Consider the following 15,303-nt stretch of genomic DNA (forward strand, 5'->3'; position numbering starts at 1 on the left):
CAGTACTTTATGCCCACAATTGTTTTGTTCCTCAATTTTATGGTTGTAGAAGCCGCCCAACCCCAAGGTACTGTTGTCTCTCTCTTGTGGTTGTGGGCATAATAGTTGAAGGATGCTTGTTTTTTCTAACCCAGTTAGTTAGGTGTAGTGTAGTCAACTTCTTCTATGTATTTTGTAACATGATGAGTAGTACCACCTTTGATCCACCACTAGATTGTGGGTATGGATGTTGTTGTCTCCCACTCCCACTCTCACTCCTACACACTTTTTTTCCCCCTCTTTTTCATTATATATGTAATTTAAAAGGGAAAAAAAAATCATCAATTTCTTTTATTGTTTAAATTGGATTATTATCCTATAGCCAATTTGACCAATGCTATCTTCAATTTTCCACTAAGGGTAGCTTTGTTTTTATCATGAGCATGCCCCAAACTTTAAATTACGATGTTTATAATTTAACTGGTTGACACTTTCAATATTTTCAAGTAAATATATTTACCATTTGAAATTTTGAATTGACTAAACAAAAAAATTGACTAGAATGGATATCCTTTTCCAATTACAAAATTATTAGCTATTTTCACAGCACAAATTGACATAGTATTTTAAAGAAAGATTAGCTTTTATCATACTATGTTATTAAATAATTTGTTTTTATTAATATAAAGCATCATATTAACTGTATTTATTAGAATACATAAACACGAAAGTAATATATATATATATATATATATTATTTATAAAGTTTTTTAAACAGACTTATAATATATTACATAATCACATCATATTAACTGTATTTATTAGAATACATAAACACGAAAGTAATATATATATATATATATATATTATTTATAAAGTTTTTTAAACAGACTTATAATATATTACATAATCAAAGTACCATTATAAAATAATTTAACATTTGTAGTAGTAACCTGATGTTATAAAAACTGAAATTTTAACACACATAACTAATGTTATTACTCTGTTTATATAATGAATTATAAATATGTTTAAAAAATTCTATATATTATCTTTGTGTTTGTGTGTTTTAACCTTGAACAGAGATTATGGGAGTACTAACCTTGAACAGAGATCTGTTACATCTCAAAGAAAACTAGCATTTAACAAGTGCCTTGGTAAGTTACCCACTTGTCTGGCAAAAATATCTTTCCTAACGAGGGCAACAAGGTCTCTGTTATCTGGGTAACTGAACACAGTACTCACATTGAAGTGCAACCTAAGAAACTGACCTTTCTTTCACTAATTAATGGATGGACCCATGGGTCGCTGTCACAATTCACAATTCACAAGCAAGAGAGTTACCGCTTTTCACCTTGGTTGGTAAGTTCAAACTTCAAACTTCAAACCAATATGTTTGGGTAAAGAATAAGAAGAATTCGATCACATAATTTAAACTTGTCTTTATTTGTGTGTTAAGTGAAAATTTTAAAAATCATGAAGTTGTATTTGGAGTGAAATTTGTTAAGAATTTTATAATTCAATTCTTTGGTATTTTTTTGGCATTTTTAATGGAGACATATATTTAAGGTTCAAATATCTTCATTCCAACTATCAAATTATAAAAAATAAAAAACTTAAAGTTTAAAAAAATTTTATTAGTATAAATTGTTTGATAAAAATTCAATAACATGCAATGATGTTTTATTTTTTGAGAAAAAATAACACTTGACGGGAATGACGAAGTCCGTCTCACATGGACGATCTCATCAAGACAGACGAATATACCATCAGGCATGACAGAGTAATTGTTCACGTTAATGACGAGGACATCCAGGCCATTCAATGCAGTCAATCAAACCCAGGACGGTTACGAGATCAACTTTGAAGACCGTTGGAACACATTGATACCACGTTAAACAGCACTAAATGTTTCAAAAAGGAGCATTAAGACCCCCATAACTACACCAACGGCTAGAAGCCATGAAAGCATATATAAAGCTCCTACATCACCAAGAACCAGGTAGAGATACAACAAGAGATTTTATTTTTGCTTTATTTTACATTCTCATTCTCATCAAGCATCCTATATTGACTTTGGCATTGGAGCTGTTGTGGCAGGCACCACACCGGTGACCACTTCAGAAGACCAGAGATAGCTTCCATCTGAGAATCTCGACTGATAAGATTACGCTTCATCAGTTTGGCGCCGTCTGTGGGAAATTGACATATCACTCTTTGGTGTTTAAACTCGGAAAAAGTCACTTCCAATCAACTGTTACTTTTAGATGGAGACCAATCATGACTCTGCGATCTTGGCCCAGCAAGTACAGGATCTCACAGCTACCGTTGAAGAACTCACCAGGCAAAATCAGGAAATGAGACTACAACTCCAGCAAGAGGAGAATCGATCCAAAAACAACATGGAGGATGAGGGAAATAGTCACAGAAGGAGCGACCCTCAAAGGCCTACTACTCCAGTAGACAAAAATTCAGATCTTCTCCAAGAAATGAGGAAGGAGATGGACGAGAAGAAAAAGGCCCTCAGGGAAAAGACAGACCAAAGCGTGGGCAGATTGGTGAGGGCAATGGACTCGCCATTCACTGTCGCAGTCTTAGGATGCTCGATACCATCGAAATTTCGACTGCCACAACTGGAACCATTTGACGGGCTCAAGGATTCACAAGACCACCTCAACACCTTCAAAACAACTCTGGGGCTTCAGCAGCCCCCTGACGAGATACTATGCAGTTCCTTTCCTACCACCCTTAAAGGAGCTGCAAGGGAATGGTTCACTAAGTTGCCAACGTCATCCATTGACAATTTTGACCAGTTGAGTAACGCCTTTTTACGGCACTTCATCGAGGGGCAGCGTCCCAAGAGACCAGCTGATTATTTGCTTACCATCAGGCAGGGAGAAAGAGAAACCCTGAGGTCGTAAGTTAAGCATTTCACTTGGGAGACTCTGGAGGTGGACGAAGCTGATGATAAGGTACAGCTGACGACCTTCAAAGCCGGGTTAAAATCCAGAGATCTTGTGGCTTCGCTCGCAAAGAATCCTCCAAAAACGATGGCAGAAATGCTCATCAAAGCACAGAAGTACATGAATGCTGAAGATGCACTAGCAGCCATAAAAGACACAGAGAAGCCAGAAGACAGAGGAAGGAAAGAGGACGAATGTAGGGGACAGAAAAGGGAGCGCCCAGATCGTCGGACCAATGACGGGAACGGGAGGAAGGACGATAAAAGCTCACGATCGGTAAAGTTTACTCCCCTAGTAATGCCCGTTGATAAAATTTTAATGCAGATCAAGGATGAAAATTTCCTCAAGTGGCCGAGGCCATTGCATTCATCTCCAAACATCTGTGACAAGAACAAGTATTGCCGGTTTCATAAGGACCATGGTCATTACACGGAAGATTGTAGGGACCTTAAGGAGCAAATAGAAGAGTTAATACGGAAAGGAAAGTTACAAAGGTATGTAAAGAAAGGAGAATTTGGCAAATTCAAGGATGGGAACAAAAATCAGAGGGAGTCCTCATCCAGAGACGAAGGTAACACCTCCCAACTCCCACAGGGTATTATTGGTGAAATTAATACAATAACAGGAGGACCGTCCCTGGGTGGGTCATTCAAATCCTTAAGGAAAGCACATCATAGGCAAGTGAATAGTGTCTACATGATACCCCCGTCCAAGCAGCGACGAACAGATCAGGATATGACTTTCAATGAAGCAGATGCCAGAGAAGTGAAGCAGCCTCACAACGATCCGTTGGTCATAGTAGGGTTCAACACCAAGAGAGTCCTTGTAGACAACGGTAGTTCAGCAGATATCATTTACCTCCCAGCATTCCAGTAGCTCAAATTAGACCCGAAGAGACTGCGCCCATTTGACACCCCTCTCGTCAGTTTCAGCGGAGACAGGGTTTACCCCAGGGGTATGGTGACGATTACAGTAACGGTGGGAACCCACCCGAAGCAATTGACTCATCAGATAGACTTCCTGGTGGTGGACTGCCCCTCGTCTTACAATGTGATTATTGGGAGACCCACACTTAACAAATGGAGGGCATCTACGTCCACCTATTGCCTAAAGGTGAAGTTCCCAACGGATAACGGGGTTGGAGAGGTGAAAGGCGATCAGGTTTTGGCCAGAGAATGCTACCATCCTGGCTGCGAAGGAGAACCACACTTGGACAATTGAAGAGAAAGAAGAAAACAAAATGGAAGCCCTGGAGACAGTGAAGTTGGACGAAGAAGAAGCAACCAAGACGACAAGGATAGGGACGACGCTGAGCCCAAAGATGAAATCTAAGCTGGTCCAGTTCCTAAAGGAAAACCAGGATATCTTCGCTTGGAGCCATAAGGACATGCCTGGCATACCCCTAGAAGTCATCCAGCATAAGCTGGACATGGATCCAAAGAAGAAGTCCGTCTAGCAGAAACGAAGGGTCTTTGCCCCAGAACGTGACCAGGTGGTTACGGACGAGGTAAATAAGCTGTTGAAGGCAGGATTCATCCGAGAAGTATACTATTCGGATTGGCTTGCAAACGTCGTCCTCGTGAAGAAAGCAAACGGGAAGTGGCGAATGTGCGTCGACTTTACAGACCTGAATAAAGTGTGCCCGAAGGATAGTTTTCCTCTACCAAGAATAGACCAGCTCGTGGATTCTACTACCGGACACACGTTATTGACATTCATGGACGTCTTCTCAGGATACAACCAGATAAAAATGGCCGACGAAGATCAAGAGAAGACGGCCTTCATCATGAGCCAGGGCCTCTATTGCTATAAAGTAATGCCTTCCGTGCTGAAGAACACATGAGCTACTTACCAGAGGCTAGTGAACAAAATGTTTAGCAAACAGATCGGCAGGAATATGGAAGTTCATGTCGATGATATGCTCGTTAAGAGTAGGGAAGAACTCGCCCACTTGGACGACCTAAAGGAGACATTCGCCACACTCAAACAATACCAAATGAAACTGAACCCTAGTAAATGTGTCTTTGGTGTAGCCTCAGGCAAATTCTTGGGATTCATGGTGTCCCAAAGAGGAATAGAAGCAAACCCGAAGAAGGTGCAAGCCATAATCAACAAGACATCACCTAGAACCGTCAAGGAAGTTCAAAAGCTCACAGGGAGAATCACAGCTCTTAATAGGTTCGTCTCTAGAGCAACAGACAAGTGCCTCCCCTTCTTTAAGACTTTGAAGAAAGCATTCGAGTGGACGGACGAATGCGAAGCGACATTTCAGGAGCTAAAGCGTTACCTGAGCATTCCACTCCTCTTGAGTCCTTCAAAAGAAGGGGAGAATCTGTATTTGTACCAGGCAGTATCAAACACGGCCGTGAGTGCAGCCCTAATTCAAGAAGAAAACAAGAAACAGCTCCCAGTTTACTACGTCAGCTAAGCTTTCCATGGGGCTGAATCCAGGTATCCAAAGATCGAGAAGATTGCATTTGCGTTAGTAGTGGCCTCCCGGAAACTGAGACAATATTTCTAAGCAAATCCCATCCTGGTGATGACAGACCAACCTATCAAAAAGTCCATGAATAAGCCTGAAGCGGCTGGAAGAATGGTCCAATGGGCAGTTGAACTTAGCCAATTTGACATTGAGTACCATCCTAGGATATCAATTAAGGCACAAGCCCTAGTGGACTTCATCGCCGAGTTCACTTCCCCGGACGAAGATAAGCTCATCAACGAGGCCGAGAAATGGAAGATACAGACCTACGGTTCGTCAGCTCGAAAGAAGGGGAGTAGGGGTCATCATAGTCTCCCCAGGGGGAGAAATACTAAAATACGGAGTCCAGCTAATGTTTCCAGCAACCAACAATGAAGCTGAATACGAAGGGATTCTGACTGGACTAAGCATCGGAAAGATGCTTAGGGCTAAAAACCTGTTAGTTCAAAATTATTCAAAACTAGTGATTGGATAGATCCAGGGAGAATATGAAGCCAAGGAAGAGAGAATGCAGAAGTATCTCAAGCTGACGAAACGTTTGGCTCAGGAGTTCGATGAAGTGGAGTTCGTATAGATACCGAGGAGCCATAACATATAGGCGGACGAAGTCTCGAAGATAGCCTCATCAGTAGAGGTCACTGCAAATGAGGACTTGATGATGGAAATTTAGAAAAATCCTAGCATTGAAGAAATTTCAACGTTCGCAGTCCTGAGCACAGACAGCTGGATGACGCCCATAGTGTCCTTCCTCCAGGACGGGCATCTCCCTCCAAATACAGACGAGGCCAGGAAGATTAGGAAGAGGGTAGCCAGATTTACACTCCTCAATGACAATCTATACAAGAGAGGCTTATCCATTCCCTACTTGAAGTGTGTTAACGAAGATGAAGCAAGGTATATCGTCCAAGAGATACATGAAGGAATCTGTGGAGAATCATACCTTGAAGCGGTGAATTTCAAAATCGAAGATCAAACGTTCTTGGGAAGACTTTTAATCTTCACTCCAATTCCACTTGATACCCAAGATGTGTGGTCTCTCAATCGGTAACAAAAAGGGTGATTAGAGAGTGACAAAAAACCACATTCACACCATTTCACAATGATGTTTCTCTCTTCAAATATTCTGAACGTTTTTCCCTTTTTGTATCTAACCAATTATCTAATTGGGCTGGCCTTTTGGGCCTTTCCAATTGGGCTTAAGTTTGTGACTTGGAGTGGGACCAAAAGGGACCAATAAGACACTAGCTCCAATGGGTCTTGGGCTTTTCCGTCAACTCTTGATAAGTCCAAAGTTACCATTAATTATATTCAATACTACTATAAGAATATAATTGCACTCTAGGCCTTATCTATAAATTATTTCCCAAGATTTTATTATACATACAACCCCTTCATTAAAATATTCGTAGTAATACAAAGTCATTAATATTGACTGCCACTTTGAAGATTACTACATCTTAATCCTTGAGTACCCGGTTTAATCCTTTATGTTATTCATTATATATTTATGAAATCCAATTCCATAAACATATACTTTAGTAACTCTTTACTAAAGTGGTTGGGCCCAACACTCTGAATAACCAAACCCATTAAACTTATCTCAAGGGAATATTTTATATCTCCGTTAAGAGATTATGAATTTCATCTTGAGAATATATGTTCCATCAACACTAAATGCGGCTGCCCAACATACTGAGGTTTTGACCATAACTTATAGATCTCACTCCTGATATATCAAAGCAACCTACATCTCATGATCAGGTCCATTATTCTCTCAGGATTTAGAGTTGATGTAAATAGAAGTCGTGAGCTTTATTATTCATTTGACAATCTTTAGGAGAATAATAAATCTCACAGCGGTCCAGTTCAATATGTCTTAACCCTTGAAACATATCAACATACCAACTAGAAGTCTCCACTTCCATGATCAAGACAAATCATCTTAGTTAATATGTTATAGTCTTCGCAGATGAAACGCCTAATTTCATCACCGACTACGAACTAAAATTTTGAGTTTACAAAGAACTTGTGATTTATATCTTTCTGTGACTTTTCATATAAATCACATACTATGCATCTCATGGACTAAGATAATGTCCCATTAGTTCATAAATGGTCTCATACAATTAAACAACTTAATTATTCATGACATGCCAATAAATTGGATTTTAGGGCACAAACCCTAACAATCTCCCACTTGCCCTCAAAGACAATTTACCACTTATCCGACACTTATCTCCCTATAGAGTAATTCATAGTCACTCTAAGGCAAGGCTTGGAAACAAGTTTCAGCCAGATTTAATGCATAAATCATCTTTTCTACTACTACTACTCACGTATTCATATCTTCTCAAATGAGATGATACTTACGCTTGATGTGTATCTTCACCACCTAGGATGAACACATGTCTTGAAGTCCAACTTCATGAATCACAATCAAACTAAGAGTCAGTATTCGTATGTCCAGTTACTATCAAAACCTTACTTTTGTGGAAAAGTATATAATCCCTCATTCTCCTAAGATATTTGAGTATATGCTTTACTCCCACTAAAATAAGTGATCTTTGATTCACTTGATATTTGCTTACTATGCCCACCGCAAAATAGACATTTAGCCTAGTATTTAGCATAGCATAAAGACTTCCTATCGATTTGATATAAGGAACCGTCTTATATGCTCTTCCCTTTTATATGTCTTAGGACTATAGTCCTATATAAAGGAACTTCAAACTTTAAAAGGAAAGAATCCTTTCTTAAAGTATTTCATGCTATACTTGGCTAGACACTAATCTATTTAAGCAATTTAAGATAGACCCAACATCCTAATTTCTGAATTTTAACAAAGTTATAATTCTTAGGATGTGACTAGTCTTTCCCAAGTACTTTATATCCAACTGGACTAGACAACCAAACACTCCTTTGATGACAATAACTCTATATCATTCTAAATGATTAGAATGTCGTCAACATACATTAAGAAATTTATTATTCTATATAGCCTTTACACACATAAGGCATTTTAAATACTTGATCAAAATCAAACAATTTGATTTCTTGATCAAAGATGATATTTTATGATTTAGATGCTTGCTTTAGTCCATAAATGGATTTTAAGCAACTAGCATACTAAACACTACTGGTTCTTTGTTATGAACAAGTCTAGTTACATCATATAGATGTCTTCCTCAAGATTGCTACTAAAAGAAGCTTTCTTGATATCCATTACCATATTTCATCCTAATGAAATATAATGGATAAGAGAATCTAGATAGAGTCAAACTAGACTATTGGTGAAAAAATCTTTTCATAGTCGAAACATTTCTTTTTGAATAAATCTTTTCGCTACTAGTCTTGACTTTGAAGGTTTGCACCTTCAAATCTATCAATCTCATTTACTTGTAGACCTATTTGAAAACAATAGGCTTAATGCAATTAAGCACCTCTACAAGTTCTAGACTTTAAGTAGAATCTAATTCTATTCTCATAACCTTGAATCAGTAATCCACATTCATATCATCTATTGCCTTTACGTAGGACCGAGGATCAAATTCATATCCTTGTGGAATGACTTCAAAAGTTTATCCCAAAAGTATGAATTTATTTGGTAATCCTCCCACTACGATATTGTACCCGTGTATTAGCTATATATCTAGAATAATGTATTGTGGTGTATCTAATACAACCATCTCATTTCCAAATATACTTTATAGTTGTCCTATAACAAATTTTGACATTTTTCTTCTAGAACAAAATCTACCTTTACTTTGAAAGAGCCCTATTCCTCCTTTATGTATGCACTAACTTAAAGATGTCATTGAAACTTTATTCCTTTACAAAAAGGAACCCTAGATCATATTATCCTCTAAATAGAATTCATAGATTGTGAATATAACAAAATAATGGTTCTAAAAGCCCATCTTTCACCAATCTTGAATACCATTTAGATTAATAAGATCTAGATATAAGTGCCAAAATATACAAAACCAAAGGATGGAAACTTTCTCTTTAAAAAGTAAAACATATAAATTTCCATCTAGAAAACAATCATGGACAATGCTTAGCTTTACCAAAACAGAAAAAATTTCCTTTTGGTCATGCTTTTGAGACTAATTTCCTTTTGGCAATTACTAGGGCAACTAACTTGTCCATCTGTTTGGTATTATAATTCCTCTTCTTATCACCCTTACCTTTCGGTTTAGGCTAAGAATTTGAATTAAATCATATTGATCCTAGCCTTAGCTTTTAGGATGTCTTCTGTTACATAGAATTCATTAATCAATTCAGATAATATAAAAAGAATTTATTTTCAAAACAATCTGAATTGATCAAATGATTCTAACAAGGACTTATGGATCATATCCATATGAGATTAACATTTAATCTCTACATCCAAGAATTCCAATTCATTTTAAGATTAAAACATTTTCATAAAATGATATAGAATTGGAACTCCTTAAGCCTTTCTTAGCACTCAATATGATTCATACCAAACATCTCATTTAGACTTGATATAAAGTCTAAGTTTAGTACTAACTCTTGCATCTCATGCAGTAGCACAATTGAGATAGAAGCCAATATAACATATTAGCATTTCAATGGAGACTATGATCATATCATAAGCTATCTTCCATAAATGCATCATGTATAGGAAATTATGACAATGCTGAATCAAAACATGAATATTTACTTCAGCTCCTTTAAGCACCATGTCCAAAATTATTTCTTAGTTAATGTGATTCAACTAAAATAGTAGCTAGAGGACAAAATTTATGACAACTTTATTTTGAGACCTTGAACTTAAATACCAGGACATTATCATTTTGCACCATAACCATATAATATGGAACCCGAAAACATACTATACTAGGTGCAACGACAACCTAATCCCGCAATTAATATTCCTCAGCATAGAGTGAATATCAATCACTATGATCAGGCGAGAATTATTCTCTTTATTAATGCTATCATGGTAACTCTTACCAAACAAAAATAATTTGCCGCTTTTCCTTTGGCCTCTAAGTAATAATAGCAAGAACTCAGCATAGAGGATGCTATCAAACTTAGTCTAGTGTACACCATTGTCTAGAATCATGTGTAGCCACATTTCATCCCTTTAACAGGCTTATTTTGTAGTACCATGATAAAAACACCCTCCGCATGGAATGCAAAGCTCGAGGCTAAGACAAGGTGTTTGATCAAACCACTATAAACCAGGAAATTCAATCTTGTAGTACCATGAAATAAACATCCTCCGCATGGAACGCAAGGCTCGAGGCCAAGACGAGATGTTTACCCCACACCACTATGAACCAACAATGGAGGCCGTGAGATCCAACCCTTGTATCTCTCTCCCACTAGAAATTTTAAACAAGTGAAGTGTCTTGAAATCACTGTGATCTAATCACAATTTTAACCCTACACATCAAATGTGTTTAATTGTTTAAATTCAATGTGATGTAACTATGTCACGTCACAATAGTGTAACGAACATTCGCGCTATCACAAAAAAATTTAACCTTGTAATCCGTGAAGTAAATACCCTCCGCATGGAATGCAAGACTCGAAGTCAAGACAAGGTATTTATTCACATTACAATAAACTTAACAAAAGGGTTATTTCATCACTCCCACTCGTTATTTGGGTTTTTCTTCAAATAATTGTGATCCCATCACAACTAATAACCTTGAACTTAATTAAAGACTCTAATCTTATTAGAATCACTAACTAAAATGGAAGTCCTAAACTATTTAGGATTCCTTAAACACTAACGAATCAAAAATTAGTTATATAGAACTCTATCCTTAATTTACTTAATTTACTAGATAAAGTATTCTAATCTCATTAGAAACTATATAACTTTAATTAGAATTTTAATCTCATTAAAAACCTCTAATTAAAATAAATTAAGGACTATTAATCATTAAATGATTTAGTACCAAGAGTTCTATTAAACTAACATCTTTGATCTCATTAGGTCTTTTAGTTAGAACTATGTGTAATCTAATCACACATAACCTTGCTCTTAAAAAACTTGAAAACACTTAGAAAAAATTCTAATTTTCTTTCTTTCGATCGATCGAATGTACCTCTCGATCGATCGAAAAAATTAAAAAATTCAAACTTGACCCCCTGACTTGTTCGATCGATACTCGATTGCCTCTCGATCGATCGAAAAACAAATTCGATCGATCGACTATCAATCGAAAATCAATCCACTTAAAAAGTCTGATCACTGTTTCACTCGATCGATCGAAAGTGATTTTCGATCGATCGAAACTCGTGAAACTTGAATTTCCAGAAATTTTCTAAGGCAGTTTTCTAGGGTTTTTCTTGAACAAACAACTAATCGTTTCTGAGTTCTCTTCCAAAAACACCTTTTTGATTTTATCAAGGAAGATTTTCAGATCTAACATTAGGGTTTTCAATATATATCACATATATAAATCATGGTATATGAATTCCAACGCTAATATCATGGAAAGAAAATTGTACAATCTATTATAGCGTTTACTCAGTAGATTCGCTCCATGAAACTTAAAGACACTGTCTAATTATCTTGCACAGTATATTGAGTTTCACGAATCTTAATGATAGAAATACAAAAATTCATAAAACCATGATTATCAAAACATGTCTACACAAAAGAACACACTCAAGGACACAATTATGCAGAAAATTTTACTGCAGAAAATTAAATCACCAAGAAAACGTTTTTTCTTTGATTCTAAAATTCAATCACATGTTATACAAGCATGATATTGAAGACCGCTCTGATACCATTGTTGGGTTTTTGTATCTCATACAAAAACACACGCAGCGGAAGCAACAAAAACACGGATCTACTTCAATCATGAAAGATAAACATGTAACCATGAATTACTAGAATCAAAGAATAGAAAGCGTACCTTGGTGCAGTGAATTTCAAAACCAAACTTGAGAATACCTTCAATCTTCATCTCAATTCCACATGGTGCCCAAGATGTGTGGTCTCTCAATCAGTCTTTTGTACATAGATTCCCAAAGAAAAATCCTTCTCCTTCTCCTTGTGGAGAAAAACTGATTTCTTTTTCTTTTCATCTTACGTACGTTAAAACCATTCACATAGTTTCTTTATTTAATAACACTTATTAAATAATGACTGATTTCTAATTGGGTTAGCCTTTTGGGCCTACCCAATTGGGCTTTAGTTTGTGGCTTGAGATGGGACCAAAGGGACCAATAAGACACTAGCTCCAATGGGCCTTGGGCTTTTCCGTCAACTCTTGACAAGTCCAAAGTTACCATTAATTATATTCAATACCACTATAAGAATATAATTGCACTCTAGGCCTTATCTATAAATTATTTCCCAAGACTTTATTATACATTCAACCCCTTCATTAAAATATTCGTAGTAATACAAAGTCATTAATATTGACTGCCACTTTGAAGGTTACTACATCTTAATCCTTGAGTACCCGGTTTAATCCTTTATGTTATTCATCATATATTTATGAAATCCAATTCCATAAATATATACTTTAGTAACTCTTTACTAAAGTGGTTGGGCCCAACACTCTGAATAACCAAACCCATTAAACTTATCTCAAGAGAATATTTTATATCTCCGTTAAGAGATTATGAATTCCATCTTGAGAATACATGTCCCATCAACACTAAATGCGGCTGCCCAACATACTGAGGTTTTGACCATAACTTATAGATCTCACTCCTGATATATCAAAGCAACCTACATCTCATGATCAGGTCCATTATTCTCTCAGGATTTAGAGTTGATGTAAATAGAAGTCGTGAGCTTTATTATTCATTTGACAGTCATTAGGAGAATAATAAATCTCACAGCGGTCCAGTTCAATATGTCTTAACTCTTAAAACATATCAACATACCAACTAGAAGTCTCCACTTCCATGATCAAGACAAATCATCTTAGTTGATATGTTATAGTCTTCGCAGATGAAATGCCCAATTTCATCACCGACTACGAACTAAAATTCTGAGTTTACAAAGAACTTGTGATTTATATCTTTCTGTGACTTTTCACATAAATCACATACTATGCATCTCATGGACTAAGATAATGTCCCATTAGTTCATAAATGGTCTCATGCAATTAAACAACTTAATTATTCATGACATGCCAATAAATTGGATTTTAGGGCACAAACCCTAACAATCTCGACTTGCTCTCAAAGACAATTTACCACATATCCGACACTTATCTCCCTAGAGAGTAATTCATAGTCACTCTAAGGTAAGGCTTGGAAACAAGTTTCAGCCAGATTTAATGCATAAATTATCTTTTCTACTACTACTACTACGTATTCATATCTTCTCTAATGAGGTGATACTTACGCTTGATGTGTATCTTCACCACCTAGGATGAACACATATCTTAAAGTCCAACTTCATGAATCACAATCAAACTAAGAGTCAGTATTCGTATGTCCAGTTACTATCAAACATCACTTTTGTGAAAAGCATATAATCCTCATTCTCCTAAGATATTTGAGTATATGCTTTACTCCCACTAAAATAAGTGATCTTTGATTCACTTGATATTTGCTTACTATGCCCACCGCAAAATAGACATTTAGCCTAGTATTTAGCATAGCATAAAGACTTCCTATCAATTTGATATAAGGAACCGTCTTATAAGCTCTTCGTTTTATATGTCTTAGGACCATAGTCCTTTATAAAGAAACTTCAAACTTAAAAGGAAAAAATCCTTTCTTGAAGTATTATATGCTATACTTGGCTAGAATTTAATCTTTTAAGCAGTTTAAGATAGACCCAACGTCCTAATTTCTGAATTATAATAAAGTTTAATTCTTAGGATGTGACTAGTCTTTCCTAATTACTTTATATCAAACTGGACTAGACAACCAAAACTCTATTGATGACAATAACTCTACATCATCCTTAATGATTAGAATGTCATCAATATATATTATGAGATTTATTATTCTATATAGCTTTACACACATAAGGTCTTTTAATACTTGATCAAAATCAAACAATTTGATTTCTTGATCAAAGATGATATTTTATGATTCATATGATTACTTTAGTCCATAAATGGAATTTAAGCAACTTGCATACTAAACAATATTGGTTCTTTGCTATGTACAAGTCTAGGAACATCATATAGATGTCTTCCTCAAGATTGCTACTAAAAGAAGCTTTCTTGATATCCATTGCCATATTTCATCCAAATAAAATATAATGGATAAAAGAATCTAGATAGAATCAAACTTGACTATAGGTGAAAAAATCTTTTCATAATCGAACCATTTCTTTCTGAATAAATCTTTTCGCCACTAGTCTTGACTTTGAAGGTTTGCACCTTCAATTCTATCAATCTCAATTTCTTGTAGACCTATTTGAGAACAATAGGCTCAATGCCAATAGGCGCCTCTACAAGTTCTAGACTTTAAATAGAATCTAATTCTATTCACATAACCTTGATCCAATAATTCATATTCATACCATCTATTACCTTTACGTAGGACCAAGGATCAAATTCATTCCTTGTGGAATGACTTCAAAAGTTTATCCCAAAAGTATGAATTTACAATCCTCCCACTACTATATTAAAAAAAAAAAAAAAAAAAAAAAAGATTTTGCAACGAGTCTATCACTTACTCCTTTTTCCTTCGATTTCAATATTGCGCAAGATGAAGGAAGACGGATCCGGGCCAAGATTATAGAAAGCAAGAGTTCGCAGATCTACCAAGTCCTCCCAGCTCTTAATTGTTTTGGCGTACTCAATTGCCTGCTCGACCCGAGCCTTATACTTGCTCCTAAGTCTAGGTCGTCTCTTCACTGCACAATTGAAAGAACCAAAAGGTAGTGACGATAACAACAAATGCAGCAGAGCT

The 15,303-nt window shown here is 36.2% G+C and overlaps 1 protein-coding gene across 1 annotated transcript; it reads left to right on the top strand.

The window, feature by feature from the left end:
* Positions 1-3,029: 3,029 nt before the first annotated feature.
* LOC112008911 (uncharacterized) lies at positions 3,030-3,818 on the top strand. The gene has a single exon (XM_024041273.1). It carries the CDS (start codon positions 3,030-3,032, stop codon positions 3,816-3,818), a length of 789 nt encoding a protein of 262 aa, XP_023897041.1.
* Positions 3,819-15,303: the final 11,485 nt, after the last annotated feature.

The sequence above is a fragment of the Quercus suber genome, unplaced genomic scaffold (genome assembly GCF_002906115.3).
Source record: "Quercus suber isolate HL8 unplaced genomic scaffold, Cork oak 2.0 scaffold_222, whole genome shotgun sequence".
NCBI lineage: Eukaryota > Viridiplantae > Streptophyta > Magnoliopsida > Fagales > Fagaceae > Quercus > Quercus suber.